Source organism: Hippichthys cyanospilos, chromosome 9 (assembly GCF_059441005.1).
Source record: "Hippichthys cyanospilos isolate Australia breed blue-spotted pipefish chromosome 9, RoL_Hcya_1.0, whole genome shotgun sequence".
Taxonomy (NCBI): Eukaryota; Metazoa; Chordata; class Actinopteri; order Syngnathiformes; family Syngnathidae; genus Hippichthys; species Hippichthys cyanospilos.
Window position 1 is genome coordinate 4,323,539 of NC_142377.1, and position 23,570 is coordinate 4,347,108.

At 39.2% G+C, this 23,570-nt stretch overlaps 1 protein-coding gene across 1 annotated transcript; it reads right to left on the reverse strand.

Annotated features, from left to right (window-relative positions):
* Positions 1 to 285: 285 nt before the first annotated feature.
* On the reverse strand, positions 286 to 18,498 carry apcdd1l (APC down-regulated 1 like). The gene is made up of 4 exons (XM_088422475.1): positions 18,212 to 18,498; positions 3,571 to 3,742; positions 2,157 to 2,676; positions 286 to 2,088 (listed from the first exon to the last, which is right to left on the reverse strand). The coding sequence occupies exons 1-4, from the start codon at positions 18,264 to 18,266 to the stop codon at positions 1,315 to 1,317; spliced, it is 1,521 nt and encodes a 506-aa protein (XP_088278601.1). The 5' UTR covers positions 18,267 to 18,498; the 3' UTR covers positions 286 to 1,314.
* Between the last annotated feature and the right edge of the window lie 5,072 nt (positions 18,499 to 23,570).

Here is a 23,570-nt window from a genome sequence, read left to right on the forward strand (position 1 = left end):
GCACATTACAGTCCAAACCAGTCACCTAAGTCAATTTGAAATAATGTTTGCATAGTAAAGAGAAATTTGGATAGAATTTTTTGATGAATCAGATTTCTCATTCAAATGAAAAATCATTGACAGTTTATCCGATTTTGAAAATAATCGCTAATGAGTATCTCTTAAATATAAAATTGTGCAGCGAACCCATGCGATCGGAATCTTGTATCGGTCGATATCATTCATGCATGCTCTATTTCAACAGCATAAAACCCCCAATCCAAACACCCCTAATGAAAACACACGTGATGGAAAGCCACTTTTAATGCAACAACAAAAATTAATTACTTGGTAGTGCTTACTAAAAAAATAAAAAATAAAAAAGCCTTCTGAAAACAAACAGGGTATCTATACACTGCATACATGGTGGTAAAATAAATAGTCATTAGATGCGTTTAGAGTAAAAGTTTAAAGACATTTAAAAGAAGAGCAAAATCTTATGCCACAAAGTACACTTGGACCCGTAAGTATGGTAGCTGTTATGACTGATTACAAAATGTCTGCTTGTTGGCTGCTTTTCTTTCCAGTATCAACAATGCTCTGTACAAAGTGCATGAGTTCTACTGTATCCTGGCTCAAAAGGCTGAGCCACATTTCAACAGTCATCTTGATTCGTTGTGATGGCATTACATTAAAATGGCATTTTCCATGAAACATGAGGTTAGAATCAACGCTTTTTTGTTTCATACTTGAAACGATGGCATCAGTGGTTTATGTGCAGATTAGTTTTAAGTAGAACTGGAACTGTGGCTTAGAATCGTGAAAGAGTACCTAGAGGCACCATTGGAGGACCAACAAAGGGAGTGGACATGAAAAAAAAGTGTTCTCATGACATGAGTATAATTCATTCTCAGACTAAGCTCATAGCTCAGTTTAATCGTGTATTAAATTACTTTTTCACATTGAAATGAATTGAAGTGCCATTAGTCCGTTTCAGAACTGTATTATTATGACTTGAAATAATCATGAAAATGAAATGATTCTCACCTCATGTATCATGGATGGTAGAATAAAGAATTAACTGCTTTTACAAATGCACTATTGTATTGGTGTTGAATTTGTGCCGTTGAAGCAGTGGCATATACAGTACCAAGCTTGCCTGTAGCTCCAATTTTGCAAACGGACACATAGAAAAATATAACCAGGCTACGTCTCATAACTTGAGCATTTCATAAGGCAGGGTACTCCGAAGTCGAAGTATCCCTGTCCTCTCTATTCGGGACCCCTGAATGTCTTGTAAAGAGGGAGAACTACATCCGGCAATGTGCCAAGTCTCTAAATACCCCAAATCCAGATGCACAGAACAGATCCAAGGACCACCAACAGGGTCTGCGTCAAACTCCCAGTCCCGTTGGTATCCATCTGGACTTGTTTGCTTTTGAATCCTGAACCATAGTGACTTGGGGGATGTGTCTCTTCACCGCTGCAAAGCATTAAGGGAGCCTGGAAGGATGTGGCCCTTCTCATCGGACGATCTGGGCTTGAACCGTCCGTTGGCCTCTCCCCAACATACAACAACGGGTGTCTCCTATGATCTAGCTCAACCTTGAAAAGCTCGTACTCCTTATGTGGCAGCTTGATGCCAAGCACCGTGCACCCGTGTGTGGAGCTCAAGCCCTGCTCCCCTCCAACTTTCCACTCTCCGGCCTGCCCGCACTTCCCTGACTTTGTCCTGTTCAACAACTTTGCTGTGGATTCGTCTTCAGCTGTCACTCTCACTTCGGTCACCTTAAAGACAAACTCTGTTGATCCCGGCACCTTGATTGAAGGGTTCCCCTGAGCATAGTGACCCGAAGCTCTCAGGGTGAATGTGTTCTGGGAGCACAGGGGATCCGAGTAGTGGCGGTAGATCCCCTCCCATGTTTGTTGATCGGGGTCGAAGTAGAATTCTCTGGTGAGGAAGAGAACGGCGGGACGAGTTTCGCACTGCTGGCTTACCCAGCGTCCGGCCAAGGAAATAGGTGCTTGCGGTTGGCGGGGTAAAACGGGGGGCCGCTGTTCCGTGGAGCGGTACACCAAAGCGCACGCAAGACAGGGATGGATGTGATGCTGAAAGAATCAATGGAGGAATAATTAGCATGGTCGTACTGGATCCCAGACGTAACATTTTGACTCACCATGGCGCTCTGGAGTGGCTGCTGGTACCCTGTAGGTCTGTAGTGAGTTCTTTGGGTCCAATCAGTGTGTATGTCGCCCAAGAATAGCTCCTGGATTTTCTCCCCATGATTGTGATGCTGTGTTTCCACTCTAACCAAATTCAACTCCATCATTGAGAAACCCATAGCCGTGAGACACCCTCTTCCCGCTCGAGTATTGTAAAGGTCTTGTGGCTTCCCAGGGACCAGCCGAGCCAAGCTCAGACTCACGCAGGATGGGGGCAGCCTGGATGTCAGTTTCTGTTTGGCGGCCAAGCTATGGACAATGATGGCCACCCCACTCAGGTGATGGTCAGCTTCGGTGGCTCCGCGAGTGATCCAAGAAGCCTGGCGAAGACGGATCTTACCCCGGATCACCAGGGAGTAGGCAGGATTCTCGCACCCGCTGTCGGCATAGTAGTGCTGCAAGGCCTGAAAGTGACGATTTGGATGGAAGGTGTAGGAACGGGTGAGGAACTCTGGCCCTGGACGAATTTCACATCTGGAAATAGCAATTTAGAAGTTATCAGTGGGTATATTTTTAGCCCTTTGATTGGTTAATTCAGTGACTCTCTTCAAGAGGAGTGTTATAACATTCTGTGAATTTCAAGATTTTTGAGTTATGAACTATTGCTTTGTTCATTTAAAAAACAGAAAAAAAGATATATATAAAATATATATAATATATAAAAGATATATATAAGATATATATATATATATATATATATATATATATATATATATATATATATATATATATATATATATATATATATATATATATATATATATATATATATCTTGTATCTTACAAGCGTGGCACAGAAAAAGATGTCTGGGTATAAGAAACTTGCACAGCAAACTATCCAAGACATGATCATAATAAAAGCAAGTCAGGTAAAAACAAGGTTTAAAATCCTGAATAAAAACAAATAATGATCAAATGTTTAAAAAGAGCATGGTCTGTGTTTAGGAGCTCAGTGGCAATGGGAATTAAGAATGAGTATTGGTTCATCTCTGTGTACATAGTGATGTCTACCCAATTACCTAAACCATAATTCCACAAACAGAATCTTGTTGATAAATAAATTGTCTGCTCTTTTTTCCTCCTAAATTGTGCCCAATAAGTTTGGAGAGCTGGTTAATAGCAGAAGAAAAGTCAGCAAATACAATCTTTGAATGATATTTTGGTTTCTCCAGATGCTTGAGCACTTGTTTCTGGAATAAGTTTGGCTTCATCAGTAGTCTGTTAAGAAAACTGTAAGGGGTCAAATTTGTCATCTGTAAGGAATCTGCAAGGAGGTGTGTTGAGGAGAGAGACCAGGCAAACATGCAGGATACCCACCTGGACTGGAGTTTGAGATCAAAGATTTCACAGTGTTTGACAAAGGTTTACCTTGTTGACAGCCAGGTTCCATCCAGCCTTGCTGGCATTTCTGCTGTTATTCTCACACTATCCTGATGGTGGCGGTAGTGGCAGCGGGGCTGCCATTGCAGGCTTTCGCTGAAGTTGGAGAAAGTTGTGGGCACCTCCCAGAGGTTACTCCCCGTCGCGGCCATCAATGCAACTAGGATGTAGAAATGATGGCAATTCATTCATCTAATGAAGTACATGAGTTTTGTGATTTTTTTTTTTTAAATAAATGATTTCATTGTATATTGGGGCCCTAAACAGAACTCTCCCCAACTGATTTCGTAGTGACCACTGATAAATTGCCTTGATACCAGTTATAAACCGCTCGCCAAAATCCAGGGGATTGAGTTTTGTCTATCCAAGCAGCATGCATGAAAAATTCTTTCACAGTTTAATATAAAATAAAATGAAATGAACACAAATATATATGTATATTTTTTATTAATAACCCAACGTTCTGTCCTTCCAAGATGTTACAATGACTTCTGTCTCGGTAGACAGACAGCGCACTGTCAATGCACTATCAACAGCGGCCAGAGGCGGCCCCGACAAACAAAGACTAAGCCAAACAACGCACAAATCTGTAACTAAATCAGTTTCAAAACACCCAAATGATTTCACGGACACCCTGCAGTCAGGCCATGGACCCCCGGGGGTCCCACTTTGAGAACAACTGCTTTATAACACTTTCAATGATTTAAAGGGTAGGACAAGTTGCCTCTGCTTGCTGTCCACATTGCCAACCCTCCACAAAAGCAAATTACTGTGGTTACGTCATCTTCTGAAAAACTTTTTCCAAGGTCTTTAGTCATGAGTGACAGCGACGATATCAAATTTCAAGATCATTGGAAGGATTCTCATTATGCTTATTTTCCAGGTCTTGAGTTTGGAGTAGTTGCGAGGTGGTGACCCGTTCACTTCAATCAAGCCTACATCTGCAAAACACAGTTCCTGCTTTTGGGTTGACTTCAAGTGTGCGTGTTAACATCATTACCATGCACAACACTTTGTCATTCAGGTGACGAAAACGGAGCGAGGCAGCCGGCCAGAAAGACAACATCTGGGTGACAATAGCCTGGAAGCTCCTGTCCGCAAAACTGTGATGCCAATGTTATGTCCTATCAAAACGGCCATCATTAAACTATATGAACATATGCATTACCTTTGCGTAACTGTGCGCTCGGCTCCTGCGTGTTCATAGGTGACTCAAAGCAAAGATCAGGTTTCAGCCGAGATGGTGACAAAAGAATTTTCTGATTGCGCCCTTGTGGTTTTGCAATAAGTGGTCTTGGGGGCTTGTTCTCACAAACACTATCGCTTGTTTTCATGCACAATCATATCATTTCTTTGTTCTTATCATCTTGCTTTATGAGGATTCTGATTCTGAGGGTCATCGTTGTGGGAAACGCAATGTTGTTGATAATGTTGTCAACCCGCACTGACTTGACGAAGTGTTAGCACAAAATCCTTGAATGAGCAGCAGATCGTTTTGCTCTCTCGTGGGATTAAAGAAAATTGAAACGCGAGCAGACTTATATTTTTCTGATGAAGGTTAATGCACGCACTTATACACGCAATGAGTGGGAAATTCCAAGCAGAACACTGAATTTTGTTTGACCATTTTTTACGCTTGTCAGAGTGTTTTTAAATATTTATTGTCTCTTTTCTCTTTGCAACAATTTTCTGTTTGATAAACACCTTACAATGACTTGACAATGTCATTATTGTTATTTTAATTGCTTCTGTTTTTATGTTTGTTAGTGACCATAAAAACGTACCCATCCAATTTGCACCTAACTTTGTCCGCGGGCATAGAATTAGTCGGCTTGAAATTTATCCTAAGAATTTGGTGTGTTGAGGAGAGAAAACCGGAAAACATGCAGTATACCGGCCCCCGAGGACTGGAGTTCGATACCTATGGTGTAAAGTCACCCTCTCTCTCTCCAACAATGTGGCCTTTCGTATTTTGAAATTTCTCTTATTATTGGATTGGATTTTCTCTCTCTCTCTCGCTATATATATATATATATATATATATATATATATATATATATATATATATATATATATATATATATATATATATATACATATATATATATATATATATATATATATATATATATATATATATATATATATATATATATATATATATGTATTTATTTATTTATAAATGCAGGACATCTATTACCAACTGTCCTATCGTAAGATGAAAAATAACTAAAACAGGGGGTTCGTAAACCGGGGGCCCACTGTACTTTTTGTGCCAAAAACATCAAGTTGTATGGAAATACTTTCCGAGGCCACATAGCATTGCTTTTCTTGGATATATGTATATATATAAATATGTGACCCATGGCACCATTTGGAGGAGATGGTGTGCAAATTTTCAGTTCATTTCCTACTCAGCCAGTCAACTAGCATTATACCTGATTTGCATCTCCACTACAGTTTTCTCTTCACGTGCTCCTTGTTTCAGTCAGCAATCAGTTCCTCTCACTGACTGGTCAATAAATAATTCTTTCCTGCTGGGGTTCAGGGGTCAACAGCTAACATGTGATGCAGGTGCTGTCTCTTGAAGAAAATGAAACAGCTGCAACTGTGTGGATCCGTTTTGTTATGAGGGAGTGTCAGAACTACAACAAAAAGAAAAAAATTATGTACCAGAAGTATTGTCATTGGAGAATTAAGTTGTGTGTGTTTGAGATTTAAAAAAAAAGTATTTATGAAGGGGTAAACTTTTTCCACCGACAACCTTAAGATGTTTCTAGGTTTTTCGGACTCCACCTGTGGTATATTCACTTGACATGATTTGGAAAGGCATACACCTGTCCCAAAGTTACCAAGTCATATCCAAAACATCTAGCATTAAGTAAAAGAAATTGTCTGCCGACCCCTGAGGCAGGATTGTATTGAAGCACAAATCTAGGAAAGGGTACAGAAAAGTTTGTGCATTGTGGTTCTTTTTTTTCAGCAGGAAAACGACCCGAAGCACACGGCCAAGATCTCAAAGGATTGGCGGAAGTAGGGACAACTTGCTCTTCATACATTTCAAAACACGTTTGTTTTTTCCAAGCAGCCTCATATTTTGTTCATGTTTCTGTTTTCTTTAAAAACAACATTGAGGTGATTGTATTTTGTTCTTCTTTTCCTCAAGGGGATTTATGGAGGGCATGCTGGAATTTATCCAAATCTCTTTTGCGTGTCATCGATCTCGAAGTCTTGGCTCGCAGGCAAAAGCCTGCAAATGTTGACCTGATGTTAACATGCTCAGGTCTCATTGCCTATGCATTGATATCACGGTCTTGCTTTAGGGTTGGTCTTTTATTTTTTTATTTATCTATCTAGTTTTTGCCTTGCATGTCAGAGATGGACAAGATACAGGAAGCTGGTATGGATGTGTGCTTACATTTGTGTGCATATGCTTGTGTTCTCCAGATTGGCATTTGCACTTTTTTCATGTGTGTGGTGTCGGCTAAACAGTTTCTCACAATTTTCCGGCCTAAAGAAACAAAACAAGTTTTTTGTTCTCATTGCTTATGTGCCCGCCTGCATGGCTGTGAACGTCCCTGGGGAGCTTCCTTCACTACATTATCTCCTATCTTGACACTTTAATCCATAATCCATGATGATGATGCATGAATTGCTGTGTACTCTTGTGCCCTTTCCCTGAAAGATATTGTACTTAAAGTACAAACGGAATCTTTTTGTTGCTCTCTAAATTAAATATACAATTATGTTTGTCGTTATACTTTTTATTCTTGTTGACAGATTTTGTTTTACTAATCTAATCTCATTTAGAAATTTGAAAAAAATCCCGGCCTTTCTCACCACAATTTTGTATGGAAAATATTTTCAGGTTAAATATTATTCCATTTTGATTTGATAGCTGGAATGCTCAGTTTTCAAGAAAAAAAAGTTACTCATTGAAGTGAAAATCAAGTGAATTTCATTCTTTTTGTTGTTAATTTTTAAAAGTATTTTTTTTAAAGATTTTAAAGGAATTTAGTAGGCTCTTTGTTTTAATGAATTTGCGGTTTTCACAAAATCAGGCAAATGTCTCAGAAAATGAAAACGAAAATTGACAAATCTATATATTGTAATTCTACACTTACTTCCCTTTAAAATCATCATTGATAAAAAGAGCTCAGAACTTGACAAACCTACTGCATTTGATTTTTTTTTTTTCAAAATGAAAGTTTTGAGAAAAACACATTTACGTTTTTGCCACGTTCATTTTAAAACAATGCACATATCTACCAATCCCTTATTTACATTAAGCCTCTATTACAATTGAACCTTTTGACTGCTGAGAAACCAGTTGACACCTTAAAAAGTTTGTTTTATAGAAATGTCGCTCAAAAAACTCCAAACATTAGCCTGGTTTTGTGAAAATACATCATGTTTATTTTTTTTCAGGTTATAATTGTCGTGTTTCCTTGACAAGCTAAATCTAAAAGGTAAACAAATCAGGCCATCACTGATATTCAATAATCCTCAACAACTAGCATTAGTTTAGCTTTGGTGAAAGGTTCTGCTTCTAGTTGAGCACACCCAAAACTCAACACATATTCTTAAAAAAAAAAAAAAGGGAAAAAAAATCAACTCAAAGCCTGTTAATAGTAAAAAAAAAAAAGAATGTGCAAACACCTTCTTTCACATTTGCGATTGGCAAAATGTAACAATGGGTTTAACAACATAAATAAACTGAACGTAAAAACAAAATAAGGCAGACACAAAGTACTTGTAATACGAATATTGCCCATTGTCCCTCCCTCCTCATTTGTGTAAGTCAGGCTGAGGTCAAGTTGATCTTTTCAAAGCACCACGGCTTGTCATTGTTATTTTAACTTGGGTCATGTGTCCACGGAGAGGCCACGTGGACGGCCGCTGTTGTCTTTTCATCACACTTTGAGCTGGTTAATCCCAAGGTCTGGTTTATTTACATGAGAGATCTGTGCGGCTTTGCCCGCAGGTAGTCAAACTCTGGCTCCCGTTCGCACGTGGCCACTATGCTTTGAGGGACAAAGGGTTTATCAAAGCCTCGATAATATTTGCCTTCATTTTGTCTTCATGAAGTTCACATTTGCAGGTTGCCACATAATCGAGAGTTCCCAAACACAAAAACATTTTATCCTTGTGGAAGAAACACGGCTTTCATTTTTCTCACAATATGATTACTTTTCTAAGTGGTAGTGAACAATGCACTGAAACAACAGTAATCCTAAAACCAAAACTTTTTATATTTCAAATAATTTTTTTTTTTTTGTCAAAGAATCATAGTAAAAAAAATCTCACAGAAATCCTTTTGTTCAATCAATGTTTTCCAATTAAAAAAAACTATCAGTTGAAACACACCCTTTAGTCAAGTTTTTTTTAATGCCATATTATGCTTTTTTTTTTTTTTTTTTTTTTAGAAAACTACACCATTGTGTTCTTAAAAATCTGACAAAAATGTAACTTCTTGCAATACAGATTTCGAGTAAATAAAGCTTTATCCTTATAAAAATTGTAGCCTATTTTCAACAAAAATTGTGTCCCTATACAAAAAAATACTTTTCACACAATAATTAAAATGTGTCTTTTATGTGACCTTGAGTCAGACAAAATCAGAGTCACAATTATTTGCATAGCAAGACAGAGGTGGGCAACTTACATTTTTTTGCTGGTCTGACGTTTGTCAGTGCCCCCCCCCCCCCCCCTAGGTAATGTTCCGTCCATTTTTTTTCACGCTAAAAATTGTAATCAGCGGTCTGTCAGATGACGGACGGTCCGTCGGCAACATCCGTGACCATGCCAACTACCTTTGCCTCCCCCCAACCCACCACCACCACCAACATCCATCACCCCCCCAAGACCGCCAACTTCTATCGTCAACCCCCTCAGCCAACTTAAGCCGACCATATAGGTCACACTGAATTCAAACTGATTCTTTATTCTACTTTTTGAACTTACACTTAAATTTAACGCAATGTCTGTTACCCAACTGTTATAGTGCTTTTGAAACACAAAACAGTAATATAGGTGTAACACGAAAACAATTTCCAAGAGCGAAAACAACTCGGTTCTAGACTGTTGGAATCTTTACAGGGACTTCTTGAGGAATGGCGAAGGAATAACCCAGCATTGTTCTCCTGCTTCGACCACACTTAAAAACCCCTTGATGATTAATTGTCATTGCAAAACACAGTGAGCGAACAATGTGACTCAGATTTCTGAAATCAGAGGCAAGTAAAAATGGTAAGGATAGATTGGGAACAAAAGTTTTTAACGTTGAAGACAATTTGCAAATGTAACACATAAAAAGATGTGGTGGTCTGGATCTGACCCCCGGGCCTTGAGTTTGACACCAGTGCTTATATGATACACAAATGTTGGATGTCGGTTCTTATTTATAATTGCATGGCCAACTTTTGTCTGAATTTCATCTGTCAACGTACAATGCAAGTAAAACAAAGTATTGCTGAGGTTGAATTTACAAAAAAACAAAAACAAAAAAAAAACAACCCTCTTTGATTAGGGAATTAGGACGTGTGCAACATTTTGTCAGAGGTGGGAGTTGAAGTGCTTTTGAAATGCTTTTTATAAGGGAATGATGTCTGATGCTCCTAGCGAATGCTCACATTTAGATTTGCCAGGTCAGACCGGCATCTTCCCCCACCATCAAAACCAAAACGCCACCATCTGGTGTTGAGTTCACTTAACAGATCCATCATTCAAGTGTCCACAAGATGCGGCTACAAATCTAACGACACAACCAGAATATCAGTCATCAAACTGCAGCCTTAGGTGTTCTGATACCAAGTGCTAACAATATGAACACCCTTATGTTTTAACATGCTGTTTGTATTGGAAAATCTGCAATGATCACAGAAGTCCAGTGCAGCAGTGGACTTTTACCACCCAGTTCTTAGGACACACAAAACCCTCCATACAAGTAAGATGAGGGCTCATTGAAGAACCATCCAAAATTATGATGTTACTTCCCCCCCAAGATTATGAAGCTGTTCCATCCTAGTCCTATAGTCATGTTAGAAATTGGGAATCAATCAACAATTAAATGACTGCCCTTGTTTGCCCTGGTGCAAATTTACTGTAACTTGACCGACGCTTACTTGATTCTTCTTATGCCTGTAAACTACACTATTCCATCAAGTAAGGTTGTTGTCCCCGTTGTGATCCCCAGCCCCCCCTTTTTTTTTTGCTTGTGGGATCAATGACACTATATAAAGTTATTTTCACATCCCACAGTTTTACATGAAGTCAATTTGTATGTGGATGTAAGCCCAAAAGGATAAAAATACTCATGTTTGTGTGGACATGGAACTTGGACAATGATGTGTAATTATCCTCTCCATTCCAGTAGACACTGAAGAAGATTACATGTGCGTAATGTTCGCAGAGGACTACTGTTCTATCACTTTTGATCCCAAAAAAATAACACTTAGGAAATGGAAACGTACAAGTTGGGACTGGATTCTTGTGAGGAAAACCGAAATATTTATGCACCCCTCCCCCTCACACGCACACAGAGCAAATAACATGTATACACAAACTGCTGAAAATACTTTAGATAATTGTTCATTTGAAAATACAACCAACCAACTATAGGATTTGTGAACCTTTTCACCAAAAACCACTTCAAACATACTTTTCATTCCTAAACAGTATATTATTGAAAGCCACTGTAACATTGCTCACGGTTTGAACATGAAAAGTGCACTTGACTAAAAAAAAAAAAAAAAAAAGTAAATAATTCAATTATAAATGTATTTCACATAACAATTAAAGCAATACTGAATGCAACTTTGAAATCATCTAAAAATTTAACACAGAAAATTTATTGTACTGTGGGCCCCCGATTTCCGAGATTGATCCGTTCCGTGGTTGGGATCGTAACGTGAATTCACCGAATGGCGGGCAATCCAAACAATCTAGTGCGTGTAAAATCCAGGGTAAAAACATAAAAATTGGATATACATATTAAAAATTGGTATCAAAATAGTATACTAAGTGCTGTATACTAGTATACCAAGTGTAAAATGTGGTCTTCAGAATTAGTTCATATATTCTTTTGTGTAGTAAAAGGGGCCACATTAGAGAGTGGAATGCTTGCCGAGGGCCAAATGAACATAATAATTTCAACTTTCCAAATACTATTTTAGGGTATACAGTATCTCAAAAAAGCATATTGGTAAATGGTACTTCATTTCTATAGGGCTTTTCCACCTAATTAGGGCCTCTAAACTCTTTACTCATAAATGATGCAATGTCAGGAGAAAATGGGGAACTCGGTAGCTTGCTCAAGGATGCTTCGTCATGTCGCCAGGGTCAGGAATCAAGCCCACAACCTAGTCGTGAAATGACGCCACCCTTTTGGTGACGGAAATACAAGCCAACTGTTTTGCCTGTTTGTTTGTGGTGTTAAATGACTAATTTGTTTTATTTCACCTCCCTGTCCAATTAATTGCCCGTACATGATGTTCTATACGCCGTTAGAAAACTGAAATTTTGGATATTTGAATAACGCCAAGCCTTTTGCAATACACATTTCCAAGCCTCTGAAGAAAATAAAAACTGCCCTTTTTTGTTTGAGCGTGTTATGTCCCAGGTTCCCCAAGACCGGGTCTTTAACAGCCTGGCTTGAAAAAAAGGGCAGACCGACAATGACGCAAGGGGGCGGGGCATGACAACTGTCTGATCGCCCAAAAAAAAGTACAATGCCCATCTCTGCCAATCACTCACATTAACCATTCCTAGTCAGGGCTCCCTAATGTATAAATAATGGGACGTATAATTATTAAGTGATGATTTATATACCTGGGCAACACTTTGAAAAGCTGGTTAGCATGTTCGCCTCTCAATTCAGAGTTCAATTTTGGCTCTGGCTTTCTTGTGTGGAGTTTGCATGTTTTGCCCATACCAATGTGGCTTTTCTCTAGTACTCCGGTTTCCTCCCACACTCCCCAAAACATGCATGGTAGTTGTATTGGACACTCCAAAATTCCTTGCGATTGGCTGGCAAGTAATTTAAGGCGTTCCACGCCTAGACATATCGAGGAGGAGCTGGGATAGGCACCAGCACACCAGCAACTCTGGTGAGGCCACTAGGTGTTAATTGCACCCCACTAAAAGAATCTCTGCATTAGATGCAAACCTTTTATGATAAGCGAGCAAAGTGGTGCTAAACATGAAAAAAATCCCTGTATTTAAAATGAAAGATATCAATAAAATCGTGATTGGTCACCTTTTACTTTTTTTTTTTTTGCATAGCACGGGGTGGGGGTGCTGGGAACTGTTCGTCAGTCAAAACTCCACAAGGAATATTGTCATTATAAGGTGGTGAGGTGTTGGTAACACGAGTACAAGATATTTCTTGTTTTATCGAATTCACCTCATTATCACATTGATGAAGATAAAGAACTGCTTGGCAGTGCCGGTCTTGACCGGTGTCCATGGAAAATCCAGAACAACATGACTAGTTAAGATTTTAGAGCAACAAGTGGCAATGACTTGTTCAATTGTGGGTGTGTGTGTTCAAAAAAAAAGTAACAAATATTCATTGCGTGTAAAAAAACAAAACAAAAAACACCCTACTAGAACAACTGGATCTTATTTGTGGTTAATCGGAGGTACTTTAATTGGGCTCAGGTGTGTACTAACTTAGATTTAACTTCCGAGGGTTAACTTCTGCCGACCAACAAGTGCCTTGCACCTTTTTTTGTTTTAATCGGTGAGGATATTATATTCATAAAGTCAGGCGCAATTGGGGAATTTGGTATCACAGTGCACTTTATTGGACTTGCAATGTATAGGACTATCTAAATATAATAATTTTTTGCCTGATGAAAATTTGTCTGCTTCATTGAAAATGTTGAACAGCTCTTCAAATTTTTCTGAGCATCTGTGGAGGTTCACCATCTCGACCTCGCTTGTCTTCTTCACCATACATGTGCAGCCCCAAAAGAAAACACTCTGCCAGCCATCATGGGAGCTTGGGCCGGGGGGGTTCGGTCTATTCAGTGTGATGATTGCACCTGGGCAGACATCTCCTCTTATCTGCCTTTCGGTCGTCACCCATAACGGGCTGTGATGTGCGGCGACCCATAAGGCTGCAGAGGTTCTATAATGCCCGCCTCATGTTATTCCAACCATTAACATAATAGCAACATTAGTTCCAGGGCCACGCTCGCCTGCTCCGAAGACGCCATTGTTGGAAGGCAGCTGCCGGAGAATACGACGACAAAGAAGAAAAAGCCTCTTCTTCCTTCTTCATGTCTTTTGAAGACACAAAGCCACCCTTCACCAGCGGCGGCTTGTTTGGGCTGGAAGGGAGGCATTCGATTGCTGACAAATTGCTTAATCGCTTCCTTGTGATTAATGAGTGGCTGTCTGTGACATAATCCCTTTCAAAAGCCTTCATCTCTTTGTTTACACACTCACATGTGCATGAAATCAACGCAAGGGCAATGTCTGACTACACTACTACTACTACTCCTACTACTATTACTACTACTAATACTACCAATGCTGGGCAAGTAACTTCAAAACCGTAATGCATTATTCAGCACTTATTAATGTCATTCCAAATTAATTTGTTACACGACAATATTACTTTATTTGAAATGTAAGGCATTACACAACTATTGCAATACTTTTACATTACTCTCACCAACATACCTGGAAATATGGATTTATCATTCTAACTGTAGCTCATTACAATCATTACACATTCAGTGGAATGACCTTAAACTATCCTAAAGCAAACTTACATTCTCAAAATAACCCCCAAATAAATATAATTGCTCCCTGGTAATTGTAAATGATGCCTAGGTCGCTGGAAATGTAAAATAAAAACGTACAAATATAATGACCTCAACAAACGTGGTCTACATACCAATAAGACACCAGTGCCAGTGTATGAACTGCATTCATGTCACCAACTGCTTCAATTAATATTATAAATTTAAAGGGTTTAGGAGCGTTTTTTTGGGGGGGAGCTATATATTCTAATTCATTGTAATGCGCTTTAATGTCATTTGAATTGAGTATAATATTATTCGTATTTTGTTTTGGAATGCCTTATGCTACCGTGTTACAGCAAAAAGTAATGCATTACAGTACTTAAGATTATTTTTGTAATGCATTACTCCCAACACTGACCACTGCAAATATTAATAAAAATAATTTAGGGGTTGGCTTCTCGCAGCTTGACAGTAGAGCCTCATACGGCACATATGGAATAGGTATATATTTAGTACCAAATTGGCGGTTTCTAAAAAAGAATTTCAGTTCTTTGTCAGTATATCTTTGGAATGAACCGTAGGGATATTATTGAGTTTGGTTACTTGGCTCCTGAGGATAGCATTCCAGTTTTGTTATTGGATTTTCAAATCCTCAAAATAAAAATGACAACAAAGTCTAATTCCTTTATTGTAAATATTTCTATAATTTTATCAATGCAACGAAATATAATACATTAATATTGTAATGGAAGTTACTTAAAGCACCATTGTACAGCAGTCTCATGATGCGTCATTCTTTCCGGGATGCATGCTACAGTGAAATAAAACATTTAATAGTGAAAACGCATTATTGTCCAGCATTTACTCAATTTACTAATACTGTATAGATCACAGGCATCGAACTTTAGTCCTCTAGGGCCGGTATCCTGCAGGTTTTGCGGTTTTCTCTCCTCAACGCACCTGATTAAAATGATTAGCTCATTAGTCAGTTCTGGGGGAGCTTGAAAATGAAAATTTCAATCATATTTCAGTCAGGTGTGTTTAGGGGAGAAAACCGGAAAACCTGCAGGATACTGGCCCTTGAGGACTGGAGTACGACACCTATGATCTATACAGTATTAGTAAAATGAGTAAATGCTGGACAATAATGAGTTTCATACAAATTCAACCTTTTAGAGCTTTTAACCAGGTTCGAATGCTCTTTTCTCACCAAAAAGTCTCCCAAACTGGTGTTTCCTCCATTCATGTGTGAGCATTCCTGCTCATTTCTGCACTCTCAGTACCAGCACAGCACAAGGAAAGGACAGTCCTCATTTTGTTACGTCGCTAATAATCACCCCCGTAGTGCCCATGCAGACTAAACACATGCCCACATAGCAGTAAGTGGTCAACTAGGATGACCACTAGGGTAATGGCATCCACACAGTGGGTGGCAGAGTTTAGGGGAGCCAGGCGTGTTACTTCCAGCAATCATATACAGTGGTACTTCTATTTACAAGACACATTTTTAGGACGTTTAATTTGTACATTTTTATTTTACATTTCCAGTGATCCAGAAATCATTTACAAGTCCACAGGAGCAATCATATTTATCTTTTGGATTATTTTGAGAAAGTAAGTTTACTTAAATTTAATTTCTGGTCATGTAAAGTGCTTCTTGTGTGATTGCCGTTGCTAAAGTGCGAATGACGTGCTAACAAAGCGAACTTCACTCAACTCAACAGCCCAAAGTGGTATGTTACCTGTAGGTGTTTTTTTGTCAACATGTACAATGTTAGCTGTAAATTCTACGGTGTAAATAGTTGGTAGGAAGTGTGTATGAAACAAGTATCAATCATTAAATTAAAAAAAAAACAAAAAAACTAGTGTCTCGTTTGTGGGCAAGTCGGCATGTGAATAAACGCTAAAAATGCATCACAAACTGTAACAAATACGGTCGACATCACGAGTTGTGGTGACGTATCACATTATGTTGGCGTGAGTGCTGGTGTCTCGTGTCTCATATTATATGCCACCAAACGTTGCCTTTCATATCTTGAATTTTCTCCCGTTACTAGAGACAATATTTTCCACCGAGGCGTTTCGTAAGCTGAATTTTTTTGTAACAAGAGGCATTCGCAAGTAGCGCTACCATTATACATAATACCGATAGTGAACTGTTGAAAGATTGAAATAACACAATAATTAAACACCACACTTGTCTGACAAATTGCTACATTAGTGCTAGAATGCTAAAACTGCCCAAAAATTATTTATGTTGTTATCTCTATGTACGATGGATATTTGAACACAAACAGTACATGTTGATGGAAGCTCTATCGATATTCAGAGGTGTATACAGTATTTTTTATCTTCAGCAATGAACAATATTAATGGCATGCTACTTTCCTGGAAAATGTTTTTTCATGTATACCTATTTATGTATGCATACTGTCCAAGGTGGCCAAGTACACATACCAGAACAACCACACAATTGTCAGCACTTTGGAAAATGGATGAATCAATTTTTGAGGAACATTCTCACTTACTAGTTTTTGTGCTCCTGTTATACAAGATCCACAGGATGGGCCCACAGCAAAGCCTAATATTGATTCTGCATTAAAAAAAAAAAAGAAAAAACATTCCGCCTCGCTTTGTTTCACCGCAGGAGTTTACGGGAACCAGCTGCTTCATTCGCATACACCGGAGAAAAGAATGGGTGTTGCTTGGTAGACAACAAGTTTACAGTTTTTCAGCAGGTTGAGAGAAAGGAGCACCTGCACAAGCATTTTCACTTCTTTCCTTTGCTTTCTTAGCTGAGCCACTTTTTTTCTGTGTCCCTCAATCTCTCTACTTTGTGGCAAAAGAAAATAAAGGTTCAACGTCTCACTAATGTGGCCCACACCGTGCTGAACACAATCGCTATCTTGGTACAGTTCAACAGATGACTGTTGAAAAAGAAGTAAATACTGTCCATTGCTGGTGTCCCAAGTGCCTCACTCACCATTCCATTTACAAGCTTGCTCTCGTTTGGCTCTGTCCCTGTATTAAAAAATAGCAGTGTTGACCACAAACTGCCATGATTATTTTCTGTCTGTCCAGTACCATGTGTGTAAGATGTAAATTTCCTGAAGCTGATTGGCTACTGTGCCGCAAAGTGCAAAAAAAGTTCCTTTTTTTTTTTTTTACTTTGTCGAATAGATGAAATTAGTGGAGTCTTGCATCAGCACTCCAAATGCCATCTTCTCAACACCCCGGGTGTATTTGCACCCCACCTCCATGTGGCACTGAATTGAATCGAATCGTACCACCGGAAATGCTCTGCTCACAGATAATATGAACGTTCCATATGGGGAAAATGGAATAGGGACAAAAATCTTTGAATGTTGGGGAGAAGCTAATTTTAGCCTGGCTTCTTAGCAGAAGTTACAGATGATGAGTGTATTCATCATAACTTGTTATATTCACGGTTGAAACTATTAGTTTAGGGAATTATAAACGTTTGTGTGTTGTTTGATTGCTTTTTGCGAACCAATGATTGGTCATTTCACCCCATAATAAAAGGGGAACTCTTTGTCAGTGATCATATTAAAGTACCACTATTTATATACGCCAGTGACACATTGCGACAGGCAACAATTCCATACTCTTCCACTAGATGGCAGATGTTATAGTTACTATCTTTTCACTTGCTGCAGTTCAGGTAACATGTTAACATTTTTGTGTTCAACTAAAGAGGCTCAAATTTCACCCAAATCGCATTTGTGAGTTAATCTTTATAGCATTATTTTTTCAATTTATAGAATGTGTTTTGTTCACTAAACAACAAAACACTTTTTGGGGGTTATTAATTTAAAATATGCTCAAGGTCCCCCCAATCCTTTGAATGCACTCACCTTGCCAAATTAAGCAGACCCCCCTCAGCGTGTGTGCCGAGCGAGCATTAGACATGACGCCTGTCTTTCACCGTACAACTCTTTTAGATTCCAGAACTCGACAAGCTCCCGTCAGCAGCAGGCAATCATGTGACCTGTCACCATGACACGAACAAGTATGAAGCGGTCCTGTAATCCTACTTCTTTTATGTCCAGTTCTTGGTTTCCATGCTCTGGTGGCAAAATAGTTAGTGGGCATGCAGCATCTCCACACTGGTTCTCTCCTCATGAGTGTGCAGCACACAGTGGCTGGCTTCCACTCGATACATGTGCAGCAAGTGTGTGAGGAGGAGTATAATACAAGGGTGGGAGGGAACGTGTGTGGGTGCGTGCGTGTGCATTTCTATGCGTGTGAGCGTGTCATGTTGAAAGAGGGAGAATCCCAGATAAAGGTATACGGCAAGCGTTTTGAGCATTTGCGTGTGCTTGTGAGTTTTTAAGTTCCTAAATAAAAAGCTCAAGGGTGCATTTAGGTGCTAAAAATTGGACGCATTCTTTTTTTCTTTTTTACTTTTTTTTTTTTTTAACTTCCAACACTAAAAGAGATATATTATGTCTTTTTGGTCATTATTTAAAATCACTTCCAGATGTCCTAATATGTCTGTGACATGCTTTTGTCAAAACACTCCTGGGATCAACACTTTTTTTTTTTTTTTTTTTACTCCTTTTTCTAGTCTGTCTGAAATTAGCTTGAGGGGGCTGTCCTGTCTTATTCAAATGAGTCACTGCTCACTGCGCTGTTTAGGAAGATGAGAGTTCAAACATAGTGTATTGCATTTTTTCTTGCGATGGTAGCACTTTGTTGTGCAAAACCCTGTTGAATTTTCCTATGCATGGTTTTGGAATGTGGAAGGACACCAACTACCAGGAGGAAACCCATGTAGGCATGGGGAGTGCACGAAAACCAGGGGTGTCAAACTCATTTTTATCATGGGCCGCATTGAAGTTATAGTTACGACTGAAGTCAAATAAATTTCAAGTATGATCATCACACATTTATGTTTTGAAATCAGAGGCCACAAAAGGCGTGATAACAGGTAAAAGTTGAAGACAATTTGGAAATTTGGTATTTTAGCCAGAAACTCGAATTCATAATTAGCATTTTGCAGGCCCCATAAAATGATGCGGTGGGCCAGATCGTTTTCATTTATTAAAAAACATCAGCTCGTCTTTATATTTTACAAAATCTCGCAGGCCGGATTAAACCCATTTGCGGCTCGTGGGTCCTATTTTTGACGCCCCTGGCTTAGAAAACACTTTAACCTGTATAAATGCTGTAAAAATAGTCAGTAACAGTTTTTGATTGTTTTAGATGGCCACACTTATGCAATTTTTATAGACAATAACCTTGTTTATGGTTGGCGTGGCAAGTGGGTGGGGCATGAAATGTTTTCTCTTTCCTATGGGGGCTTTGAAAATTATAATTGAGAAGCACTGTCCTAATGTTTTGTTTTGCATTTCTTTTTAATTTTATATTATGTGTTATTTTATTGATATCAGTGTTTTTGGATGTAATTTTTATGACTTGGAAAATGCATGTTTCTAAAAATATGGGGTCCATTTTAAAGTCAACAAATATAGTTTTTTTTGCTTATAAAAAAGTGAGAGAGAGAAAAAAAGACATGGAAAAAGTCAGTGTGACCAAGCCAAGCTTTAAAAAAAAAAAAAAAACTAAAAATCACACAAAACATGTTCAGATGCAGAGTAGCCGTTTTGGGTTTGGACGTGTCCAGATGTCCCAGTTCCTCCACAATCTGAAGTTTACATTGGAGCGCCCTTCCAGTGTTGATGATGAGGTCTGTGGCTCACTGGGCGCGACGGGGAAATCTTGGAACAAGATGTTGCTGTTCAATTTGTTTTCATGTGATTCTTAATGTGGCCAGAGATGTAATTGGTTGCCCATTAACTTCTGTGGAGACAGAAATCTGAGACATGGCTTTACCGTTTTCCACTTATAGTATTGTAACATACTGTATTAGTGCAACAGTAGAACAACACATTCATTTAAAGTGGGGTGTCTAAAAGCATACAATATACTAAAAATAAGTCCGCTATGACTGCTGTAACTACTGCCACATCCATGATAGTTTGGATAGTCCACCTATGGCGTTTTGTGTTTTCAAGTGATGAGTTTTGGTTTGATATTTGACATACACATTTCTTTGTTTTATGTTTGAACTACAAATTGGCTTTTGCATGTTTAATTAGAGGTGAAATATGTCAGTGTCTCTCGCATTCCTCCGTTTTTCTGTGTGCAGTCATCAAATGTTTGGACCCTTCCGCATTATGGTGATAAAAGGGGAAAAAAACAGCGACACCACACATACACACACAGAGCAAACAGTACCTTATTAGAGCACCACATAAACGTCTCAGTCACACCGATTGTGTTGACTCTGCTGGCCACCGGCGTGGCGGTGAGGAAGGCATTCAAAAGTGAGACTTGGCAGCACATCTACGGCGGCTGGCCTGACCGCAGCTTTGGCACCCCTTCAAGGGGTCCGCTATCCGACACCCAACGCAACCTGTACCACAGGCGACTTGTGTTAGTTTTTATTTTTAATACGGCAGATTTAAAAATGTACAGATTACAGATAAATAAGAAACGCTGTCACTTGGACAATATGTTTTTGTCCTAACTTACAAGTAATCATTTTTGGGGGGAAAATGATTTGTTATTGCCACGTGAAGTGTAATTGTGATAAAATAAGGATTGTCATCTTTGTTTTTTCCAGGCACTTTGATGCACTTGGATTTTTTCTTCTTAGACTAGGGGTGTGTCAAACTCATTTTAGCTTGTTTATGAAGGAAAATCTATTCCCAAATGGGAATTTAGATCACCATTTATGATCTAAAATGTGAAAAAATTGTGTTTTGGTCATGATTGGGGTCTTAAAAAATAAAGATTAGAATTTTTTTCATAGTACAGTAATAATTTTTGTGGCATTATTATAGACATGCATGTACCTTAAAGGGCCTTTTTTTTTTTAACATGACCTGTTTCACTGGCATATGTCCTGCTGTTTCTTTTTCTGCTGTGTGTACATGGTGGTCACATGTTCCCTCTGCTTCGTGTTGGAAGACAAACTAGACAGCCGTGGCTCAATCATCCCACAAACATGGTACTTTCTATAAGCAACTCATGTAAACACCACGGTCCACAAGTATGCTTGTATTTACAACTTTGCGCATGTGAACATAACAGTGATTAATGTGACCATGGGGCAAGGCAAACACTTTACAGATTTTTTACATCAACAGTGACACATTTCTCAAGGAAAAACATCTTCAAAAAAGCTTTCTTGAGTGAATTTTGTGTTGTTTAGTTTTGGTTGGAGTGAACAATCTTGTTAAGACGCCACTCCAGCTCCATTGGCACTGCCAAACCCTTTTGGCATAATAAATAATAATAATAACTCCTTTCCGAATGTTTTTACTTCCTGCAAAAAACGTCTCAGTTGAACTCTGGAGACATCATTTCGTTTGCAGAGATGTTTTTTGGATGCTGATGAAATCCTGACTCTACAAACGAAAATACGGCCAGTGGTTTTACTCTCTTTATGGATCTTTTTGGTGGACTTTCAACCTCCCTGATTGTCATGGTAATGATCATTGCACACTGAGTTGACCCTGCAGTAGAGAGGCCGAGGTGAGCAGTTGGACAGCCCCTCAAAAGAGGCAAGACTCAAATGAAGACAGGTTAAATGCATTTAACAATCAGCATTTTTTGATATCTCAAGTTTGAACTGGGGCGCAGGGGGATTTGAGCCTTGACTTACAAGCGCTTTCTCTTTAATGTCCCCACTATAAAGTTGATAATAAGCAACAATATCTCAGAGTTGTCACATTTTGGGCCCGGCACTAATCTTATTGTTGATCAGTGCCTCTGGCTGAGCTCTAACTAGCTGTGACGGACCCACCAGAGAGAGCACGGCTGCTGTGTGCGTGTGCATGCATGTGTGTGTGTGTTGAGGGGGGTGAACAAGACACTGATGATCTCTGTGATCCCAGATCCGACAGCGGGCTTCCTCAGGAGGACACTGCCTGGTGTGTCAGCTGCTTTGATCCACTCCGGGTCCTCTATGGAATCTCCGTACACGCACACACATCTTACAGGGGTGCCACATGAATAGCTGGCACAGGGAAAACATACAGCCCACAGCTCACGCTATTTTGTAATCAAATAAATCCCCCCCTACCTGTAACTAATACATCAGCGCCGCCAACGACTATGGTGGCCTAGGTGTGTGTGTGCATGTGGTTGTGTGGCTCATGTTTGCTTGGGCTCATATCCGACACGTCAACGTACAGGGATAATCGCATAAATGTACACACACCGCCACAGACACAGTTGTAGTTACACACAACAACACATTTGCACATAGCACACTTAAACAGACACACCTCACATTCAAACACAGGTGCAAATCCACATAAAATATAATACACACTTACACAAATCCACACACAAAACATGAAAAACAAAACACTCACATACACAAAATCAAACAGACACATAAAATTCAGCCACACAAACACAGTTACACACATGCACACGCACATGTACGGCAATACTTTTGAGGACATCCTTTGGCATAATGCATTTCCGAGTCCCTAACCTTAACCTTAACCATGAATGCCTAACCCTCAAACTTACCCTAAGCCAGTGCTTCTCAATCATTTTTTGCAAACCCCCCCCCCGAGGAAATAGAAACCATTTCGCACCGCCCCCACTTGCTGCAGTGACTGTAAATAAGGTCATTATGTATAAGAGCTGTGAATAAGTATTCCTATTTTTTCTTTTTTTAACATTAACAAATGAAAAAAAAGCAACATAAACTTCCAACAAATTTCAGCGTTTCAATCTAAATGTTAACTTTCAAGCCTGTTCCTTGTGATCATCTGCGCCCGCACTGGCATCACCTCTTGCTCCCACCAGGTGAGTCCGCACCATTATTTGAGAAGGACCTAATCCAATACGCTAAAAGCAAGTCTTGACCCTTAAAAAGAGGTCAGAACAAGTGAGGACCTGCTGCTATTAGGTTCAAGCAACCTAGAACATTTAATAAACAACAAACAGAAGGAAGACAACAAGGTTCTCTTTCTTGTAAGGAGAGCGGACAGGAACCTGACCTTCTCAGATCTCCTTCCGGGCTGCTTACAGATCCTTTCCGCTCCCTATTTATTCATTTGGAATGGCCCCAGGTACTTTTGTACCTATTTCCAACAAATCAATTTAGCCATCATAGTGACCTAAAGGATTTGGGGGAGAGGTCTTGGCAACAATGCTAACAATCAGTTTGTGAAAGTGGGGGTGTAG

Excerpts from the sequence above, each read along its gene's own strand:
- apcdd1l (XM_088422475.1), bottom strand. The coding sequence starts at position 18,266 with ATGTCTAATGCTCGCTCGGCACACACGCTGAGGGGGGTCTGCTTAATT. Across the intron at positions 2,677-3,570 it reads GGAACCTGGCTGTCAACAAG|ATGTGAAATTCGTCCAGGGC; the intron begins GTAAACCTTTGT and ends TGCTATTTCCAG. Across the intron at positions 2,089-2,156 it reads AGCCACTCCAGAGCGCCATG|CATCACATCCATCCCTGTCT; the intron begins GTGAGTCAAAAT and ends TGATTCTTTCAG.